Here is a 21,285-nt window from a genome sequence, read left to right on the forward strand (position 1 = left end):
GCAACGGTCAGGGCTCCCTCGCTGTGCCTGGGGTCAGAGCTGCCTTACTGTTAGAGGACCCTCTTGAACAGGAGAAGAGCCCTTGAAATGTATCCCACGTGTTTGATTTAGACATTTGTGTTTGCTGAGGGGGCGGGGTGCTTAGGGCCAGAGGATGACGCAATGACTGGCGGCTCCTGAGCTGGCTGCATTCTCGACACCCATCCTAAGGTAGGTTTCTGCTCTCGACCGGCAGCTGGCTCCTGATTCAGTCTCTGGGAAGGGTTTTGGACTGATGATATACCCATCCGTTCATTCACATTAGCTGCATGCTGAAGCTACAAGAAAAGAATTAACCTTTTATTCCTTCTCTACGATTAATACCAAACTCTGTAAACAGCTGACATTTCCTCTCTCCTGGGGGGGAGCTGGTGGTTCCCGAGTTTGGAAACGTTCTGGGAGGTTAAAGTCGGCTGGAGGAAGAGCAGAGCATTCGGCCCAGAAGCGGTGTCGGCTTGCTCCTTAATTGAGAACAGTGCTCGCTCTTTGGTGTGGGGGCGCCTTTGGCCCGGTGGCCCTCACAGATCCATTAGAACCAAAGTCCGGTGTTTAGAACCCAGTATGAGTAAATGTATCCGTTGTAAATGTCATCCTTCTGAGTTTTACAGACCCCCAGGTAAGAGAGTTCGGTTTCTTCAGCAGTTTGATTGAAAGATCTTCCTTTGACTCCCCTTCTCCCAAAGGATCGAAACATGATTCTGGGCAAGCATGGCTTCTTCGTGAACCCCTCAGACTCCGTGGCTGTCATTGCTGCCAACATCTTCAGCATTCCGTATTTCCAGCAAACCGGGGTCCGCGGCTTTGCACGCAGCATGCCCACCAGCGGGGCCCTGGACCGGTAGGTCTCTGCATGCCCTCGGGCCCCCGGGCCCCTGTCCAGGCCGGGACTCTCTTCCTCCCCTTTCAGCGAGGACATGTGCACAAGGGGTGCTCAATAGCACTTGTGTCGTGCCGGGCGGTGAAGTACTTTCTGGGTTACACGGCCCCCGCCCCGTGCTCCCTTCCATCCAGCACTTACCCCCGATCTGAGCGCCGGCTCACTGGACGGGCTGCCCTGCTCGACTGCAGACTGCTGCAGAGACAGGACTGTCCGATTCAGTGTCCCAAACTCTGCCTGACCTCCGTGTGCCCGGCACACAGTAGGACACACACACATCATCTAGGAAACGAATGATTGACTGTTAATGAGGATGAGTAGGTGGCCTTTTTGCTGTGGGGAAGATGTTCTGGGGAATCGCTTCCTTTGGCAGCATGTGCAGAGTTTGGGCAAAAGAGCAATTTGGAGTGAGATCGGTGTTCCAGGGAACTTTTAGAGAAACGTTCCTCATCCGCCCATCCGCGGATACACACACACAGACACAGTAAATGCTCATCCAAAATCTACTTAAACAGGAAGCTCAAACAGTTAAAAAAATTGCATTCAATTCTTATGAGAAAGAGAGGACCCAGCGACGTAGACAGTTGATCTTCAATTTCCTTATCTGTTTATTTATTATATATCACCTCATTTACACCCAAGACAATTTAAAAATATAAGTAATAAATAATAAATGAGGACTAGGGAGAATATTAATGAGGACATGGTAGGGGCCCAGTAAACATTTGCGGAATGATTGGATAAAGAATGAGTCAATGAAGAAAAGGTCAAGGTCTTGGGGCCAGCCTGGTGGTGCAGTGGTTAAGTCTGTGTGCTCCTCTCTGGCAGCCCAGGGTTCTCGGGTTCTGATCCTACATGCGGACCTGTGTACCACTCATCAAGCCATGCTGTGGCTGTACCCTACATACAAAATAGAGGAAGATTGGCAACAGATGTTAGCTAAGGGCCAATCTTCCTCACCAAAAAAACAAAATGTCAAGGTTGGAGAAGAAAGCAGAATGTGTGTATCGAGGCTCTTATAACAGCTCATATTTATTGAACATTACCTTGTGTTAGACGCTAAGTACTTTGTATGTTTGAAGTCACTGAATTCTCAGACCAACCCCATGAGGTGAATGCTATATGCAGCCCCCCTTTACAGGTGGGAACACAAAAGGATGAAGAGGTTAAGTAACCTGCCCAAGGTCACCCAGCTGGTAAAGGGCTGAGTCAGGATGGAAGCCAGAGCCCTCACTCCCCACCGTGGGCTGTGCAGTAGTTTCCTATTATGGGGTGGGGGTGTGTTACAGAATTAGTGCTCACTCCACTTCAGCCAACAGGAAAGTGATGACTGACATTCGTATGTGGTTTGTAATATTCTCAGGGCTTTTTCATGTTCGCCATCTCAGCTGATGCTTAAAGAAGAGGAAACAGAAGGTCACAGACGTTAGAGTTTTGTCCAGGACATTGCAGCTAAATCAGAGCTAGGCTTTCCCAGTTCTGGTGCTTCTGCCCCGTAGCCTCCGTCTGCAGTCACAAGCTGGTTTCCATGACGCTGTTGTGCGTGAGACCTGTCTGGTCCTAGAATACCATCTGTGTCATCCAAGACAGTTTAATTCAAATTTTTGGAAAAATTGATAATCCACATAGAGAATCCCGACAGAAATACCTCATTACCCAGATAAAATTTATTGCACTTTCAGTTTTCAAAATCATAGATTTAGTTTTCCTCAAATGTTAGAGTGTAAACATGACATTGTTTTGCTAGCACTAAGGCGGGCGTTCTGGAAAGGAAACCCCACTCCAGCAGTGAGCGAACTGTGGGTACTTTCCTATTCAGAGGGAAAAGGATCTGAAAGAAAGGTCACTCAGAGAAGGTTTTAAATAGTCTAAAGAGTGTAGGGAGAAGTAAAGCATGTGTTGGGAGGGGGGAGCAAGGATCAGTGTGGGTGACATTGGTGCTACTGGGAGACCCCACTGGCACTGTCCCGCGGGGCCTTCTGGTGAGCTGAGAGGAGCAGTGATGGGCAGCCCATAGGGGGCAGTTGGTCATCCTGCTGTGTGACCTTGGCCGTTCGCATCCCCTTCTAGACGCCCTTTCTTCCTCTAAAAGGCTGAGCTCCTAGACGCAGTATCCTCTGATTCTGGGATTATGGGTGCATCGAAACATCCTTCTTCTGTGCTTTGTACAATGGGTGTAGATGCAGTCTGTATCCAGCACACCTGTAGCTCAGTACCTTAGGAAACAGCCTGGCACGTTGTGCTACTGTTGCTTCTTCGGAAATATTAGACTCAATGATCTGAATTAATTCTTTCTTCTTCCCCTCCTACCTGCTCCTCTGACTCCACATATAATAGCCCATTGTGCACAAGTTTTCTCTTACAATTTTCCCCCAATCTTAGAATCATGTAGGCCTCTGAGCAGTGCTCAACGGGACCCCTGGTTACGATAACAGTTGCTGTTTTCCGTCCCTCACGTGGCTATGCTGACATTCCTGTTGTGATGTAACTTTGGTTTCATGCCTTTGAAGGGTAGCTAATGCTACAAAGATCGCTTTGTATGAGACCCCAACTGGCTGGAAGTTTTTTGGAAATTTGATGGATGCAAGCAAGCTGTCCCTGTGTGGGGAGGAGAGCTTCGGGACCGGTAAGTGGGCAGTCCTGCATGACCACTTCTTCCCTGTAAACACGCCTTGCAGTGAAAGCTTAGATGCTCGGGCGGCACTGAAATAGCATCGGGAGCTCATGTATCCTAATCAAGACCCTGTTTATTTATAACAACTCTGATGACGGCGACACATTTGAAAAGCTGCAAGCACCCACAGCCCAGGAGGGCTAATTTTACTTTCAGAGGATCCCGTCTACCGAGACAGGAAGTTTGGGGACTTCTTCGGCAGCATGGTCATTGAGTCTGTAGGGATTAAACAGAATGATAAATGTATTTTCTTCTCTCAGTGGTCAAGGAAACCTTTATAAATGTTTTGCTTTCTGGGAAGAAGGACAGTAGAGGGAGTTAGTTTTTTGTTTTAATTTAGGAGGAGGTTTAAGCACGGCATTTAGCCTTTCTCTTTAATAGACCCAACTTTTCTATGGCAACAAATCGTGATTTCTTAGGGTTAAATGAAGGGAGACCGTTAGGGTGGAACTAAGTTGTGAGGTGATCAAGAAATTGGAATACGTCCTTGTCCATGAGGATGCGTGTGTAAGTTGTGGTACAACGAAAGAGTGGAACGTGGGATGCTTTGGGGACTGTCCCAAGACCCTTAGACCCCAACCTCTGTGCCATCCCTCCTCGTTTCTGACTGTCCCACTATTGACCTGAAGTGCCACCTCCGCGCCCTTTCTTACTACCCCTTCCTGCCCACGTCAGTCCCTCTCTTTATCCACCATCCACTTGCGTGTAGCCCTCTCCCGCCTGTCAGTCTCCAGCCAGATTGCAAGGTGCTTCAGCGGCCACATTTCCTCTCCTCCGGATAGTCTCTACCCAATATTTTGAAGTAAAAGCACGAATCTTCTTGGTCCTTCAGTACTCTACTTCCATCTTTTGGTGAAGAGAAGAAGATCAAAACCCAGCATTCTATCAGCCTTGCAATCGAGTTGTAATTCATGCAGGTTAAACAGAGTAGAATCCTGATTTCATTTCTTTTCCAGCAAGTCTGGGAGTAGGGTGGGTAGAATGAGTTGGTAAATTTGAGACACCTGTTCACAAAGTTCTAAGCAATTTAATATCCTTGAGGGAGTGGCACTACGCCTTGGTAATGAATTGAATTGAGAGCATTAGAGGGTATTAAGAAAGACAGGTGAGTCCTGGGGTTGAACAGTGTCCACAAAGAAGGCTAGATGATCTCCCAAGGTGCTAGGTCTTTGGTCTGAGGATACAAGGCCACTGCGTCGTCCTTTCCTACCTCATAAAATATGAACGGTGCCCGTTACTCCATGGGATCCTGGATGAATGCCCAGTGAACCTGTGAGGTGGTCTTCCCTCCTGTGAAGCCCCCAGCGGTCTCCTGGCAGGCTTGGTATTCATCGCTCTTCTTTAGGGAGGAAGCTGTATTTGAAGGCAGGCAGCACGCCTTAACATTTGGTTTCCTAACCTCGCGCACCTGTATCAGTGCTGAGCCTAATGAAAAGAGAAAAGCCTAGAAAAGGGTTCCCAGGGTGTTTGGGTGTGTGGAAAGATACTAGTTCTGTGAGAGGGTTCTGGGTTCAATGAAAATTGGGAAACTTGGATGTTTGCCGTGATATTAACATTTGAAGATTCTAAAACATTTGACTGTAAGGAATCCTGTTTGTCCAGTTTTACCTAAACACAGTTCACTGCATATCTCTTTTTCTGTGGTCTATCTAGTAACACCTTGCCCCACAGACCCATGTGGGAAGCACTGGGCAAGGTGGGTCAGAGCCCTGGAGCCAGGTAGGAGTCCCTGGTGTTGACAGGCTGGGAACAGGCCTGAAGATGGGACAGCACAAGCTGCTGCTCTCTCACGTGACAGGCCTTCAAATCCTAGAGGTTTGCTCTTCTGCCGGCGCCCACCCTTGGTTCTCCAGTTCTTCTTCACTTCACCTTGTTTGTATACTCAGCACCTTCTAGATGCTTCCAAGTTCACCAGTGCCCCTCTTAGAAGATCATGTCCAGAACTGAGCCCAAATCCTCCAGGGCTGACCTGACAAGTAAAGTGTAGAGTAGGAAGATTATTTTTAGAGAAGTGGGCACTGTACTTTTCTTGATATAACTTTCAGTTATGTTAGCTTTTAGGACGTTTCATAGTGCTGTCTAGCCCATGTGATGCTGTGGATAATTAAACCCCTTTAAGTTTTTACTCAAGGAGTATTTGCCAAGGAAAGTCTCCCACATTACGTTTGTGGAATTGACTTCTCTGAACCCAAGTATTAGATTTTAAACTATTCCGTGTTTAAGATTGTTCTTGTTTATTTACTTACCAACCCATTCAACAGATACTCAGTGCCAACCTTGGCTTTCTCTTCTTTCCGATATCTTTTATATGCAAAGAGAGAATGCCTCGTGAGTATAATCCACAAGCTCGTTCTATCTGTCTTTGAAAAAAGAAAATTGTTCTGTAATGTTCCTGAGATAAACATTTTAAAAACCAGGCTGCATAGCCAGGGGTGTCCGCCGCTGTGGACAGGCGCAGCCGGACTTAACTGACCTTCTGATCTCCTTGTTTGTGAGGAGTCCGCTTCCACCCACTGTGTGCCTTGCCGGCGAGTGCCCGCCAGGGCGCCTGCACCGCTGCTCAGGGTGGACATTAGTGATTCTGCAAACCTTGAAATATTTGAATTCTCTAGCTCAGTGGAGTACAGGGTAACTTATTTCTATACTTTTCCAGGCGAGAGCAGAGGCACTTTCTCAGGAGAGCCTCCCTAATCTTCCAGAGTGGGTCAGATCCCCTTCCCATGGGCTCTCATGGCACCACACACTTCTCCTTTCTTGCACATATTGTAGCTGTAATTTTGCAATTATTTATGATTATTTGGTTAACGTCTGTCGGCTCCACTGAAGTTCCGTGAGGACAGGAGTCACGTCTGTCTTATTCTCCATCGTATCCCCAGAGCTTCTTAAAGCCCAGCATAGAAGAGGTGCTCAGCAAACACTTGTTGAATGAATGAGCGAACACACTCTTCACTTGGCACCCTCCGTTTAGACAAACTGAGTGCTGGTGTTGGAAAAGAAAGGACTTTGAAAGCCGTTCAATATAATGTCCTGTGTGTTGCTGGACTCACAAGTGACCAGCCTGTGCTCTTCTGCTTCAACACCCCCCTCAGTAGACAGTGCCCACCTACTTATTGCCGCAGTCTGGGACTTGTGGGCACCCAGCCCCATTCCCGCTGCCTAGTCCAGCGTTGGAAGCCCAAGGTCTTTGTGGGAAGAGAGGAACTTTTGTAAAAGAAAAGGAAACGTTTACTTGCAGAGCGGGGCAGAGGAGTCAGCCTTAGAAGAACCGGCTCACCAGAGAAAACAAACCACCAGCATTTAAAAGCACAAGCCGTAATCTGACTAATGTTACCAAGCAGACATTACTCTGCTCACGGTGGAGAAACAGCAGCTGTCCCATGACTGTCATAGCCACAGAGGTGAGGACACTTCCTCGGACATCCGCATCACAGATGCCGGGGATGAAGGTGTTTTTGTCAGACACTCAGAAATGGGCACCAGAACTAGACAGGGCGGACCTGTTATTTTTGGTTGATCTCATGGTGCCGAGCTGTTTGCTCCCCTGACTGTGGATGATGATGTCCATGTTTACACACAATGGCGGAGGGCAGTGTGGTCAGTTCCATCCTACCTTGAACTTGTTGGGAGATTGAGAAGGAAACAGAAAGTGAAGTCACTGAAGAGAATAGAATGTCCCCGCTTTTGAAACTCGTCCTCAGGAGGTGGGGGCTTGAGAAGAGGGGTGGGAAACCAGGTTAAGATCAACTTGGTGTCGCCTGGAAATATGCCAGCAAACTGTGATCTGGTCATGTCTAGAGGTCATTGATATTTTCTTCCTGTCCCGTCTTTAAAAGGTCCTAGGGATGATGCATTCTGTAGGAGTGATAATTTGAAGAAGAAATTTGCAAAGATTAATGCTTTGCAAATTTCTTTTTGCTTTTATTTCTTATGAAAAGTCCTTTTTGTTTGTACTTCTTTCCATCGACTCATTCCTCAAAGTTTATTGGACTTCAGCTGTATCCCCGATGCTGAGGTAGGCTTAGGGGGGACACTGGTGGGCACGACCTCCTTGTGAGGTTCCGTGGAGTCCACATTTGGGGAAGGAGGTCAGACCCTGGCCAGGCTGTTATAAGTGTGTGGAGTGATAGAAGGTGCAGTGTAGGAGCTCTGGGAGCCTATCCTCGGGCCCCTGACCTGTTCTGGGGTAGGGGATGAGGTTTTCTGTCTGGTTCCGTCCATTCTAATCTGCATAGCTCTTGAGTATGTTTTCCAACGGGAAGGTTAGAGCACCCCATCTCTGGGGGTTTCCCAGACAGAGTACCCTGACAGAACCAGCTGATGCCCTGATTAGAACTAAGTCACTTAAATGTTACCTGCACGCCTGTCTCCCTCACATGTGTGTCTGTGTTCACCTGTGAGGGCAGGGAACAGATCTTATTCATCCTGGTATTCTCTTAGGTACTTGGAACATGGTAGGCACGGGGTCATGTTTGTTGAGTATCAAATGGAGGCGGGTTAAGATACAGCTCCTGCCGTCAGGGGCTTACTCCTTCCTCCAAAGAAAACAGAGTTCCAGGGGCGCTCACAGGGCAGTGCAGGGTTCCTGCTGGATGGGAAGGCTGGGAGTGGCTGGGGGGAGCCCCCTGAGGGCTGGTGGGATCTGGAAAAGGCTTCCTGAGGAGCTTGTCCATGCTTTCAGAGCGAAGTCATTTGTGCAGTGGAAGCCAAAGAGGACAGGACTGTGGACAGAGCAGGTGTGCTGAGCTTACCAGCCAGTCAGCTGGGCTCGGGCCATTCCCAGGGCAGATCCTTGAGAGCTGACTGTGTGCCAGGCACCAGCCAGGGACACGCTCATAGTGTAGGGCGGGGTGAGAACAGGCAGGGTCTGAAGGATAGGGGTAAGCACGGAGGGCCAAAGAAGGTGTGCTGCATGGTGGAGGTGAAGGTCATCACAGGAGGTGTTGGCCAGACTAGCAGGCATATGTGGAGAGGAAATTTCCAGGTGGAGAGATCAGCGTGTTCAGGAGACTGAAGGAGAGAGAGGGATGGGCAGAGAAGGGAGAGAGGCAGAGACAGACAGACAGACAGACGCTAGTGTTTTTAGAGAACTCCATGTTGCTCTTTTTCAGCTTCCACATCCACATTTGCAAGGCCTGCCACCTGGCAGGAGTCTGGGCGCTCCCAAGATGCCCATGCCGATAGATGGAACCTAATCCCTAAACCGGCAGCTCATGGCTCACCCAGCAAGGTTGACATTTTTCTTGGCTGAGCCCCAGAATGTGCTGAGTTTATACTTATCACAAGGTGCTGATGAGGCCCAAGTAAAGCGACAGGTGTTTGAAGATGCTGAAAAGGCAGAATTCCCATGTGCTCACTTGGTCCCTGAGCTGCACCAAGTATGGGGAGACCCATCACATCCCCGCCGTGCGTTCACATTGGCCCGGACCGGTGCTGCTGCTGCTGGCGTCTCCCTTTGCTCCCAGTTAAGCGAGCCTGGCTTCTTTCACTTTTTTTAAATTAAAAAAAATGATGCCAGTAATTCACATTCATAATAGGAAAATTAGATAAAGGAGAAGAGAAAGCACTGTGATCCCCACTGCTCAGAGAAAAGAGCATGTTGGGTTATGTTTCATTTTCCTCCCCAATATGTACAGTTAAGGGACTTTATTTTTGAAAGCTTAATAAGGTAGTAGAAAGTATTAATTTTCCCTGAACATTTTTTATTTTTCCCTTATTCCTAATGGTTATGTTGCATCTATATAGTACTTAGTTATAAGGTATGTCCTCTATCACAGCTTATAAGTGACAGTCTCAGATCAGGCTTTCTGACTTTTAAGTATAAAGCATTTTCCATTGAACCACAACTGCAAAAACACCGATAGCTTCAGAAGCAGGTACACACACCACTGCCTTTTTTTCACTAGTAACTTCTCATCATTCGTCAGAACCCTAAAGAAAATGGGATTTACCCAGACTTCCTGAGTATTCGTCAGAGTTACTTCGAGTTTTATTCGTCCAAGGTGATTAGTGAGATTAATCAGAGTTCCCAAAGAGGCTGGGAATGGCCGTGGAGTGGATGGTTGGCTTATGTTATCCAAGGCAGGTGATTGTTAATAATATGAGGTGTGTGAGTTAGCTATCTCCAAGTAACTTCATCAGACTGGGGTAAGATTTTTAGGTTTTATTTTCATTTCCACATAAAAGAAAGCCAGATTCTTTACTTAGAGCTGGAAAAGCACAAAGGGACAAATGACCCCTATGCTTTCAGTCTAGCCTGAGAAAAGACAAGAAAAAAAGAAGGAGGAAAAAAGCCTAGGAGAAGCCCAGAGAATAATCCCAAGCTGTATATTCTGTCCTGAGTTCTCAGTATATTGGGAAAGCTGCTGGATCGTGGTTTCCAGGGTGAACTGTTGCCAGAACATATCATCATTTGCAAAAGCTGGTGAGAGTCAGAGAGCTAACTTTTTGTTCCTTGAAATAGCGGGAAAGGCAAAAAAAAAGTCCACTGATATAAAATTAAGTAAACATTTCCAAAATTTGTTATATAAAGCGCTAAAAGTATTGCCTGATATCTCTGGTTTTGCCAGCATCCAGGTTTCGAGGACTGTTTTTTCTAAAAGCAATATGTTACTGAAGAGAAAATCTTTTGGGAAAAAAAGTTGTATGTCTTTATGAAGCAAAGGGGGAAACAGAAAATGTTGGAGTAGATTAATTGATTGATTGATTCATGCCCTTCTTCGCAATTAGCTATTTACCATATCCCGTGTGCTCTGTTGATCGCCAGACTCAGTCACAGGAGAAATGAGAGATGCCTCTAAGAAATGCATGGTTAGTGGGGCGACAGGCTCACAAACAGATGATTGAGGCTCAAAGTGGACGGCACTGCACCCCATGTTTAGCACAGGTCGCTGCCGAAGAAGAAAGAGAAGGTAGCTCAGGACTGCCCAGGGATGCCGGGAGCTAGGCTCAGAGACGACGTTTGCGCTGCGTCTAGAAGGATTGAGAGGGAAGTGACGATCCTGCTGCACAGCCAGCACTGTGCTTGATACTCCCAACCATTCTGAGAAGAGGACGACCGAGATGACCCGGGGGAAGTCGAGAAGGGCAGACAGGCACATGAGGAATGTCAGGCGTGATAATATGCAGAGGGCCTGGGTGGAGTTCTACTCGGAAATCAGAAAGTGAGCCCAATGTCGTCTGCCTTTTTTTAGAGTAAGGAAGTTAAAGGCAAAAATGAGAGTTCTGTTCCGCGTCAGGCTCGTAGAAAACAATCTCCCTACATATCAGCACCTCCAGAGGAGCCAGTTTATTGTTTTTGGTAAAGATTTTAGCAAGGAGACAGATGTGCTATGGTTGATTTAACCAAATCCCCGTTGGCCAAAGAAAGAGGTCCTAGGACTGGAGGGGGTGGATCCACAAGCAGGTCCATTTCGAAGGCTTGATTCTTGTTGCCACACTGCTCCCCGGAGGCCGAGCCCTCGCAGCCTCCGCGTGCTGGAAACCCGGGTCCCTCACACCGACTCCGAGCCGCGGTGTTCTCGGTTTTAAATCTGTGGCTATTTGTCAAGCAAGTAGCGGTTTCTTATTGTGGTTTTAACTTTAATTTGTCTTCTTCAAAATATTGCTAGCTTTTTGTTTTGTTAATAGGGTGCCTGCATTTATTCTTTGGTGAATTGCCTGTTTGTATCCTCGGCCTGTTTTTCTATTGAGGTTTTGCTCTTTTCTTATTAATGTATAAGAATTTTTTCTGTATTGAGTGTATTAAACATCTACATTATGTGGCAAATGTGTTTTCTAAAGTTTGCCAATGGCCTTTTAATTTTACCTATGGTAGTTTTGCTGATAGAAATGCTAATTTTTAAGTAGAGAAATACATAGATTATTTTCTTTTATGAATTCTGAATTTACGTGTATTTGCCATCTCCAAGATTTAAAAAAAGATTTATAGATTATGTCTTTTAGTGTTAAAAGTTTTCAGTTTTTACATTTGAGTGTATAATCCATCCAGAATTCTTGAATGGTTTTTTCCAACTGTTTAGCTGGTTATCCAAATACTGTTTCAAAAGCAATCCAGGGGCCAGCCCGGTGCCACAGAGGTTAAGTGTGCATGTTCCACTTCGGCGGCCCAGGTTGCCAGTTCGGTTACCGGGTGTGGACATGGCACCGCTTGGCAAGCCATGCTGTGGTAGGCGTCCCACGTATAAAGTAGAGGAAGATGGGCACCGATGTTAGCTCACAGCCAGTCTTCCTCAGCAAAAAGAGGAGGATTGGTGGCAAATGTTAGTTGAGGGCTAATCTTCCTCAAAAAAAAAAAAAGCAATCCATTCTTTTCCTGCAACCTTGAAGTGACACCTTTATCATATCTTAAAGGCTCGTATGGGTTTGGGTCTCTTTCCAGATGCTCACTTTTGTTCCACTGAGCTACCAGACTATTTTAATGGTTGAAAATTGACAGTGGTCATGTTCTTGTGCTGTTTGTTTAAGATTTATTTTGTTTTTTCTGCTCACATTCATACTTTATAATTGATACATCAAGTTCCACCAAATTATTCCACTGACATTTTTATTGACATTTGCCTTAAATTTCTAAATTACTTTGGGAAGCATCAACTTCTTTTCAATATTATGTCGCTTTGTTCAATACGTGGTTCCTTCCGCGTGTGTGTTCAGGTTCCTCAGTAAAGTTTCATGACTCTTTTGGTTGGGTCTTCATGTTGACTGTTGAGTTTATTCTCAAGCCTTTTGGAGGCCTCTCATTTCTCACAGCTGCTTGCTGTCCCCTGATCAGGTTCTGACCACATCCGTGAGAAAGACGGACTCTGGGCCGTCCTCGCCTGGCTCTCCATTCTCGCCACCCGCAAACAGAGCGTGGAGGACATTCTCAAAGATCACTGGCAAAAGTATGGCCGGAATTTCTTCACCAGGTGAGCCGCAGCCCGGCCGGGGCTCGGAGGAGGGCGCACAGGTGGGCAGGGAGAGTTCGCACGCATACAGACTCTCACGTCTTAAGTGATAGTCAAACCCTAGTTCATCCAGCCTCTCCCAACTGGGGATCTTAACATTATTCAGTCAGAGTTGAGATGAAGTCAGCTTTTACATTAGCCTTAAAGAACGAGGCTTAAAAAAATGTAGTTAACATATTCGAAAGAGTAAATGTTTTGTAAGCCTTTTAAATGTACCTCTCAGGTGGACATGATAATAGTTTTGGATTTAGATGCAGAAGAATGGATTCAAATTTTGTTTCTGCCCCTCAGTAGATTGGAAAGTCATGTAACCTCTCTCTCTACTCAGTTTTCGCATTTATAGAAATAGAAATAACATTCCAGTTAGGAGTGGATTGAATGAAACATGAGTCTGAAGGTGTTTTGCAAACTCTGGGCACTAAAAGTATAGAAACTGTTTTCTGAAATTATGGAAACAATAATCCTTAGTCTAGATCAACTTTTCTGAGTTATTAAAATAGGTGCCTAAAGGCTGTGTACCTGTCAACACTTCGTTCGTTGGTTCAGTAAATACTGATTGTGCCTACCTTCCGCCAGGCGCTGGGATTCAGCAGTGACCAGAATATTTAGACTATTTGGCCATTCTTCTTTACCGTATATGCTTCTGTTTTTAAGAAGCATTAAGAATTTTTCCAGTAGTGCTTTCCACTAATTTCACTTTCTTCCCCCAGTAAGTGTGAAAATCTAACAAGATTTTTCCTGGACCTCACTATTCTGATTATGGAAAGGAAATATGAGAAAAAGGATATTAGATAAATTGCTTATCTGTAAGAAATGTACAGATGTAATTTTTCTGGACTTCAGTTGCCTTTTCTATACAATAAATGAGTTAGAACAGAGAGCTTAAAAAATATGTTGCGGATTTAATAGTCCGTTATCTCTGGATGGTCAGGAAAGAATTTCAACCTGAAGCAACCTGGCCTCCTGAATCAGAATCCTTTTATCAAGTTTGACAAGTTCATTGCTGTCTTCCTCCCTTAAGTTATTCTTTTGTGGAAGATATAAGTTGTAACGGTCACGTGGTACCGCACAGTAGCCCTAGGAACCAAGGCAAGAATCTTGACTTTCGAAGAACCAGAAAAACCTGGGAATTCAGAACAGCAGCCATGAACTCTCTGGAGCCTAGAATACCGTGAAGGCAGCACCATGTCTGTTTTCGTGCTCCTTGGTATCACCAAACACCTCTCACAGAGTGACACCACGTAAAAATGCTCTGAACAGATGAATGGATGCGTCAGCACGTGAACGGTAGCCAGAGTGGGATGAGATTAGGAGGGTCTGTTCAGAGAAAGGGTCACTCTTGAATCAGTTAAAAGTCTCCATCTAAAAACTATGTTAAAGTATTTTTATTAATTTCAAATAACTGCTAACCAAGTATTGCAAATAAAATCCTTAGAACCTGTGTTAATGGTTAGTTAAGACTCCATTGTAGCCTCCATTTGTTTGATGAAAGCGCTGGGCACTTCTGCACGAATTGTTTCGTGTCAGCCTCAGAGCAGTGATTGACAAGGCAGCTGAGATTCTGAGAGACAAGCGACTTGCCCCTTGTTGCAAGTTAGTAACCAACAGAGGCTGGATTCATAGCTCGTTCTGTCTGATTCCGAAGCCAGATTCCTTCTGTTATACCCTCTGTGCCTAGGATTTATAGAACTTTTCCCTGAATGCCCAGAGGTCACTGACGTAAAGCACAAACACCTGGTTGTAATTTCTTGCTGTTTCTCGTTTTAACTAGGGGAAAGAGCTGACTTCCAGATTAAGGGGACTCTTGTCCTTGATTCATAGGATCCTGGAGCCAGAATGGGTTGGCCTGAATTCCCCAGTATTTCTCATGTCTCAGAGGTGTCATCTTGCACATATCATATTTGTTTCACTATCGCAAATAAATATAGACTCTGCTATCTTGAGCCTCTGAAAAATAACTCTCTCAAGAGAGTATGTGCCACTAGGTCAAGAAAAGCCACCTGTAAGAGTCTTTAACCTCATAAGAAAGAAGTCGAGAACAATTCTTGGAGGAAGAATAACAGTCATAGAGTTTCATCTGCGACGCGCTTTGTTTTTCCTCGGCCCTTTTGCATCCACACCAGGCCGTGTCTGTCAGGGGGACCCTGAGCACTTTGGGCCAGATCCAGTCTCGCTGAAAGGAGGGAGGCGGTTCAGATGTGAAGAGTTAGGTTGGGCTCCTTCATCTGGTCACTGAGAACTTGGCCTTACTTTAGGAAGCTCCTGTGGGGGCTGGAACTCTCCTTGGCCAGCATCTCAGCAGCCTCAGGCAGGTCCCAGAGGGAGAGCAGGCCCACACTTATCCCAGAGAAGCTCCAGATGTGGCAGAGACGTGCCCAGTCCCGCGCTCCCTTATGCGGGGTTCTCTAGAGATAACCCTGCTTTTAATTCTCTCTCCTCACGATGTGGCGATTAAATGTTAGATAGTGTCTCCCGAAAGCCTTTGAAGCTTCTAAGAGCTTTATTCTGTAGAAAAGCCAAGATGGGAGTTTTCTGCTTTTTCGGAAGCTCCTGAGCCCTCCCTCCAAACCCTTCCTTTCATCCCTGGCCTGCTCCAGCCCCAGGGACGGACAAGCCCGTCTGTTACCAGCTTCTGAAGTCAGGTGGTTGGGGAGGGGCGGCAGACAACGATGAAGACGGTGCTGGCACCCCGGGCGGGATCTGAAGTGACTCCTTCCCGTGACTCCTTCCAGGTACGACTACGAGGAGGTGGCAGCCGAGGGCGCCAACAAAATGATGAAGGACTTGGAGGCCCTGATAACTGATCGCTCCTTCGTGGGGAAGCAGTTCTCAGAGGGTGACAAAGTTTACACCGTGGAGAAGATTGATAACTTTGAGTACAGTGACCCAGTGGACGGAAGCATTTCGAGAAACCAGGTAGGAGCAGACTTATGTGTGTCGGGGGGAGAGAGGCTCAGAGCTTCATCTCTGAGATCTCAAGAGAAAAAGGAAAAAGGCCCCTTGGCCGTGTCTCCTCCGCCGTCCTGCTTCTCTAGGGTAGCTGCTCTCAACTGGCTTTCTGCTGAGTGCCCCCTGCCTCGCAGTGTCCGTGTGGGGAAGGTTTCTGCCCCGGTTCTGTGCACTCCCCGATGCCCTCGTTCTGGGATTCTTAGCCCAGACTCCAGGGGGATGTTCACACCCTCCACAATTATATGTGAGATCCGTGTTGAGTGTGTGCAGAGAGGAGCCCCAGAATCTAAACAACGGAGAGATCTGCTGGCTTCGATACCAGCTCCGCTCTTTTCTCTCGGGATTGTAGCAGAATGCCAGCGTGAGACTGCCATTATCAGAGACGTTTCTGTGATGTGTTCTAATTTCTAAAAAAGAAGAAAAAATAAACAAGCCATTCACAGAAACGTTAACTGTGCTATGTGCAGGGCGTGACCTTCAGCCGGCCCTAACACGGCAGTGTGGGGAGGACAGCACAGCTGAGAGCGTGGGCCCTGTCTGGCTGGCGACCACGCTGGCGGGTTCCCTCAGTGGTGCCATGGCTGCCGGCTGGGCCAGCCCTCCAGGCTCTGCACAGCACCCAGGGCCCAGGCTCCTTGCTCCTCTAGTTCCGTTGTCACAGAATGCCTTGTCGCTAATGATGTAGAAACAGAGAGAATGAGGACGGAGGTGGAGGTCTGCAGCAGCTGTCCGCTCTTTGTCCTGATAGACCCAGATTTTCAGCCCGGTCCTTCTCAGGGCATCCGACAGGCTTCGGAGGAGAGGGGCTGCGGGATTTGGTTAAAGTCTCTGGAGAGCAGGTAGCCAACGGGTGGATGGAGCATGGCCACAGCGACCGTCAGTGCCTGGGGTCTGCCTTCCTCAAAGTCCGGGCACAGTGGCTCTTCTTATGCCTTTTCACCGCCTGTGAGAACTTTGGGTCCAGATGCATGGCTATAGATTATGTCTGAGAAAATCAGAAGGGGAGAGGCCTGGGACGGAGGCGGGGTGCGTGGGGAAAAGAGGAGGGAGGGAGGGGCCCCGGGGAAGGCAGGGTGGTGGTCAATCCTTTAGGGAGAGCATCTGTGAGGGGGGAGGGGGCGGGGGGCAGCTGCCGGGCCAAGTGTCCGCCTGAGCTGAGTGGGCACCGCCCTCTGCGCTCCAGGAGGAGCAAGCCCACAGCTCAAGCTCTAGTCAGCAAGTCTGAGCGCTTAGCTGGGAGCCCAGGGAGGAGGGGACATCTTTGGCGGCGGACGTGGCATCCACAGTCAGGTGGGAGGAATTGAGACACTTCAAGTTGAAGCTGTGGGAGAAGGAGACCAACCCAGGAACACTTCCAGAAAGCAGGAAACAGTAAAGGGGGTGAACTGTGTCTCCCCGTGGTGACTGACGCGGGAATGAGTCTGATTTCACCCGCTGTCTTCCCTGCGGGACGGCACAGCCCCTCGCTGGGTGGGTTTGGTGACGACTAGCAGAGGAGCAACAGTGTCTTCCCTTCTGGCTGGTCCTTGGCTTTGCGCAAAGTTCTTCATTTTACTGAGGAATTGACAGACTCCTTAAGACCGAGGGGTCCATCTCGCCCAGCCTTCCTACCGCAGGCCGCAGAATCTCCACCTGAGTCCCCAACCTGAAGCCCCCTGAAGCCAGATGATGACTGAGGATGAGAGAGGCTGCCAGGGAGGGAACGGAGAGGGCCTCAGCGAGGGGCTGGGCTTGGCAGTGCCCCACGTGGACACCGCTTGGAGGCCCCAGGCATCGGCGGGAGACTGACCCCTGGGTCCCACTTGACAGGTTGGGGACAGCCTCTTCCGTTTGGGGCATATGGCCTGCTCTCTTTCTGAGGCTCTCTGTCCGTGTTGGTGAAGAGTTCTTCCTCTCATCTGCCTGAAGCCTCTTCTGCTCTGGTCTCAGCCCATTCAGCCCGTGTTTCCCTCCTGATCTGGGGATCAAATTTCTACACCTAGTGGTTTACTTATTTATTTATGTATTTATTAAGCTTCAGACTGGAATGGTTAATCCATAAATTACAGGGAAGTCAGGGGGGTCAGGCCTCGTGTCCTTCAGCCTCCCTGGGATCGGGTTCCCCACCTGACCCTGCGGATGCGTCTCCCCGTGCGCCCAGCCCCCGTTGACTGGATGTAGTGACAGGTTGACCGAGGGGAGATTCATGGGCCTCGACTGCTGCCATTTTATCAGGGATCAATCCTCCGATTGATCGAGTATGGATGAGGTTAGGTCCCCAAGTGGACCCTTGTCATGTTCCAGCCTTCAGTCTCCCTCCCAGCATGTGGCGAAACGGTCTCTGCTTCTCTTTTCCAGGGCTTGCGGCTCATTTTTGCAGATGGTTCTCGCATCATCTTTCGACTGAGCGGCACTGGGAGCGCCGGGGCCACCATCCGCCTGTACATCGACAGCTATGAGAAGGACCTCGCCAAGATCTATCAGGACCCCCAGGTAACGCCCAGCCCTGTGCCCGACTGCTTCTTCCTGTTGGAGGACGACAGTGGTTCCCCCGAGCCTGTGTTGTCACAGCCATCACTTAAATGATCGCGTAGGAGTGCTTGCTTTTCCCCGTGTCTCTGCCAGTTTTCCTGACAACAGTAATAGCTAACAATGGTCTGAGCACTTTCTATTTGCCAAGCTTGTTCTAAACCCATTACATGGGTCATTCATTCTCAAATGTGGTGGACTCCATTGTTGTCCCTGCTACAGATGGGGATACCGAGGCACAGGCAGGCAAAGCAGCTGTTAGTAAGTTCACACACCTGGCAAGTTCACACACCAGATTCGGGATAACTAACCTTCTTATCACCCGCCTGTCTGATGTTCTGTCTGTCACTGATCACTTGCCACTTTGCTTGTCTGACCACCTGCCCTGCAGAACACAAGCTGGTTCTAGACTTGGGGTGGGGAGAGACAGTTTCACGGCCCTGCAAGAAATACCTTTATGGAAAGGTCTGCGGGCCGGCAGCCTTGTGGTTTGGGTCCCCAGCCCCACCCAAAGATTCTCCAGAAGTGTGTCAGATGAGGAGGGACCAGGGGGCCAGGGGTGGGACGGAGAGCTCGGAGGACTGCCACCCAAATGGAGGGGGTAAGGGGAGGCAGTGACACCCAGGGGAGGGCTCCCCGTGTGCCTTCCTCACAGCACTTGTCTTGGCAGGTGCTGCCCAACCAGAGCTCCGGGGCAGAGCCGTGTGGGGAGCGTTGTGCTGCCTTAGCCCCTCTTGGCAATTCACCGCACACGCTGCACCTCACAGGCTCTGCGGAGACTTGCAGTAACGACGCCTGTTTGAATAGCACTCGCCAGGCTCACTTTTCCACAAAACCTTTTTCCTTCTAACACCTAATTAAAACCTGTGAAACTCACTTGGAAGCCCCTGGCGTAGTGGTTCTGAGCATACATTTTGGAGTTGGAGACATCTTGTTTTAAATTCGGTTTCTGCCACTTAACAGCTTGGTTTCCTCGTCTGTAAAATGGCAGAATGCCACCTCCCTCACAGAGCTGTTATGGGGATTTAAGGAGACAGTGGATGCAAAAAATTCTCCACACTGTGCCTGGCGTAGAGGATCAGCTTTGGAGAAAGAGTGGCTCCTATAGTTGTTTTCGTTACCAGAAGAGGGAGGTGAGAGAATGCTCCACTTGGACAGTTTTCCAGTGGCCACGCTCCAGCTTCAGTCATCGCCAGACCGCTGTTATGTTATAGGCACCCCTAAAACTTAACCAAAGGCAGCGGTGTCTGCATGGTAGGCCGGTGGGATAACAGAGCGAGCGGAGAAGAGGAAGGACATTGGGTTTCTCTGTCCTAACGCCTGGCACTTGGTAGACACAAAGAACGGATGAAAGATAAGTTTCTTCTGAGCCCTAGTCCTCAGGAGATGGGAGGGCGCTGAAGGGTGCAGGTGCCCACAGCGCCCAGGTGCCACCATTCCAGCTGGGAGATGCCGTCCCCTCCTCCAGAGCGGCTGGCCTCAGCCTCGGACTTTGCAGGACTGTCGGGGTGCCAGGGGAATGGCAGGTGGTGGGGTCAGCATGTGGGTTGGGTCTCCAGCCCTCCCCCGGGGGGCGATGAGTCGGCGGAGACGTGGGTGAGGGACAGCGACAGGGCGGTGGGGGCTGTGCTGCTCTTGGCCCCGCCCTGGAGTCACTTGGTCAGCTCGCCTCTGGGTATCAGTTTCCTCTTCTGTAAAATGGGCAGTGCAACCAGATGAGTAGTTTTCACTTCTTTTTAAATATTAAAAAATATTTATTTAAGCAAGAGCAGAGTTCATTTTTTTCCCCTTAAGTGAGAGGTAGATGGGAGGGGGTGTGGTTGCGTTTTGAAAAGATCTCCTCGGGTGCAGTGTGGGAAACAAATTGGAGGAGGCAGAAGCGGATGTGGAGGCACCGGTGTTCCAGGTAAGAGGGAGAGGCCGGTTTAGCGAGAGCTGTAGTGCTGGGCTCAAGAGAGCCGGGTGGCTCTGAGAGAGGGTTAGGAGAGACAAGTCACCTAGGTTCGCTGATGGATGGGACGAGGGGAACGCGGGAGAAGACGGTGTCAGGAGTCTCAGCTGTTCAGCTGCTTTACCTGACAGGCCATGATGTCACCGATTCCCTGAAATAGGGCATGCTGGAGCTCGGTTTTGGGGGAAAGCACGTGTCGTTGTTGTTAGGTATGAAGAGTTCGAGGGCCCTTCGGGAAGTCGGAGCAGGCATCCGACGCCAGGGTCTGGCGCTCCGAGGCTGGAGCTGCGGATCAGTGTCTGGGGAAAGCGATGGGAAACTCCTTCTCTTTGTGTCTCCCTCAGGTCATGCTGGCCCCCCTTATTTCCATTGCGCTGAAGGTGTCGAAGCTCCAGGAGAGGACAGGGCGCACCGCACCCACTGTCATCACCTAAGACAACAGGCCAGACGCAGTACGTCCCTCCACCCAGCACCTCCACCTAGCTGATGGAAGAGCATGCACAGAGGCAAGCTGTATGCACCCAGGGTTTTTAGGACTTGGTTTCCCACTGACCGGTTGATGAGGAATGGCACATTTTTGAGGTGCTGCAGAGTGAGAAGCCCCTGGGAGCCATGTGGAAAGGAGGGGAGAGGACCCAGGGCTGAGGCTAACGTCAGTCCCTTTCGTGACCGTTGCAGTGTGCTGTGTGGGGACTTGTCTCCTTAGCACCGGGTCTGTTTACACTACAATGGAAGACGGAGCTTGAGCATCAGCTAGTGAAGCCGTTTTTCATCCTTAGGGTGAAATGCTGACACAGGTTCCTTCCTCCTTGGCGAACCCTTTCTCCCGTTTACTGCTGACGTGGATCCAGCAAAATGCCATTTCTGGTGCCTTCTCTCCCATCAGTTTTTTCCTCGGAGGGAGACGTACTCACCTGCGGACTTCCGCCTTGTTTTGCAACATAGTCCCATTCACACAAATGTTTTTGGGATATTAAAGCAAAATAAGCTGAGATTTGTTGATGTCTTTTTTTCTTATCTACAAAATGCTGTTTTGATTTCAGGAAGAAAACAGATTTTCTTTTTTGGAGGGGAGGAGGGTACTGTATGTTGTTTTGATGTCCTAGCAAGAAAACAAAATGTTGTCTGTGCTAGGTTGAAAATCCTTAGACTAGGAGCTGTCGTTTCAGAGCTTAGCAGGGTCAGCTGAGCCCTGCATCCTTCAGGGGAGTGAGTTAAGCTTGGGGTGGTTAACCTGGAATGAGTGAAAGGAACATGCTTTTCAGGCGATCTTAATAGCCAGGCACTGCCCTGTGGATTAGGTGAGGCTTTCGGCTGGAAACCTTGAGCCCACTGGCATCCTAGT

The 21,285-nt window shown here is 48.7% G+C and overlaps 1 protein-coding gene across 2 annotated transcripts in view; it reads left to right on the top strand.

Annotated features, from left to right (window-relative positions):
- Nucleotides 1–20,932, top strand: part of PGM1 (phosphoglucomutase 1) — a 60,137-nt gene extending 39,205 nt beyond the window's left edge. For both annotated transcript variants that reach the window (XM_046645591.1, XM_046645590.1), the window contains exons 6-11: nucleotides 723–877; nucleotides 3,427–3,542; nucleotides 12,358–12,493; nucleotides 15,265–15,448; nucleotides 17,819–17,953; nucleotides 20,285–20,932. In XM_046645591.1, the coding sequence (XP_046501547.1) occupies nucleotides 723–877; nucleotides 3,427–3,542; nucleotides 12,358–12,493; nucleotides 15,265–15,448; nucleotides 17,819–17,953; nucleotides 20,285–20,374 (816 nt within the window). In that variant the 3' untranslated portion in view covers nucleotides 20,375–20,932. The remainder of the gene's footprint in view (nucleotides 1–722; nucleotides 878–3,426; nucleotides 3,543–12,357; nucleotides 12,494–15,264; nucleotides 15,449–17,818; nucleotides 17,954–20,284) is intronic.
- The last annotated feature ends 353 nt before the right edge of the window (nucleotides 20,933–21,285 follow it).

The sequence above is a fragment of the Equus quagga genome, chromosome 18, assembly GCF_021613505.1.
Source record: "Equus quagga isolate Etosha38 chromosome 18, UCLA_HA_Equagga_1.0, whole genome shotgun sequence".
Taxonomy (NCBI): Eukaryota; Metazoa; Chordata; class Mammalia; order Perissodactyla; family Equidae; genus Equus; species Equus quagga.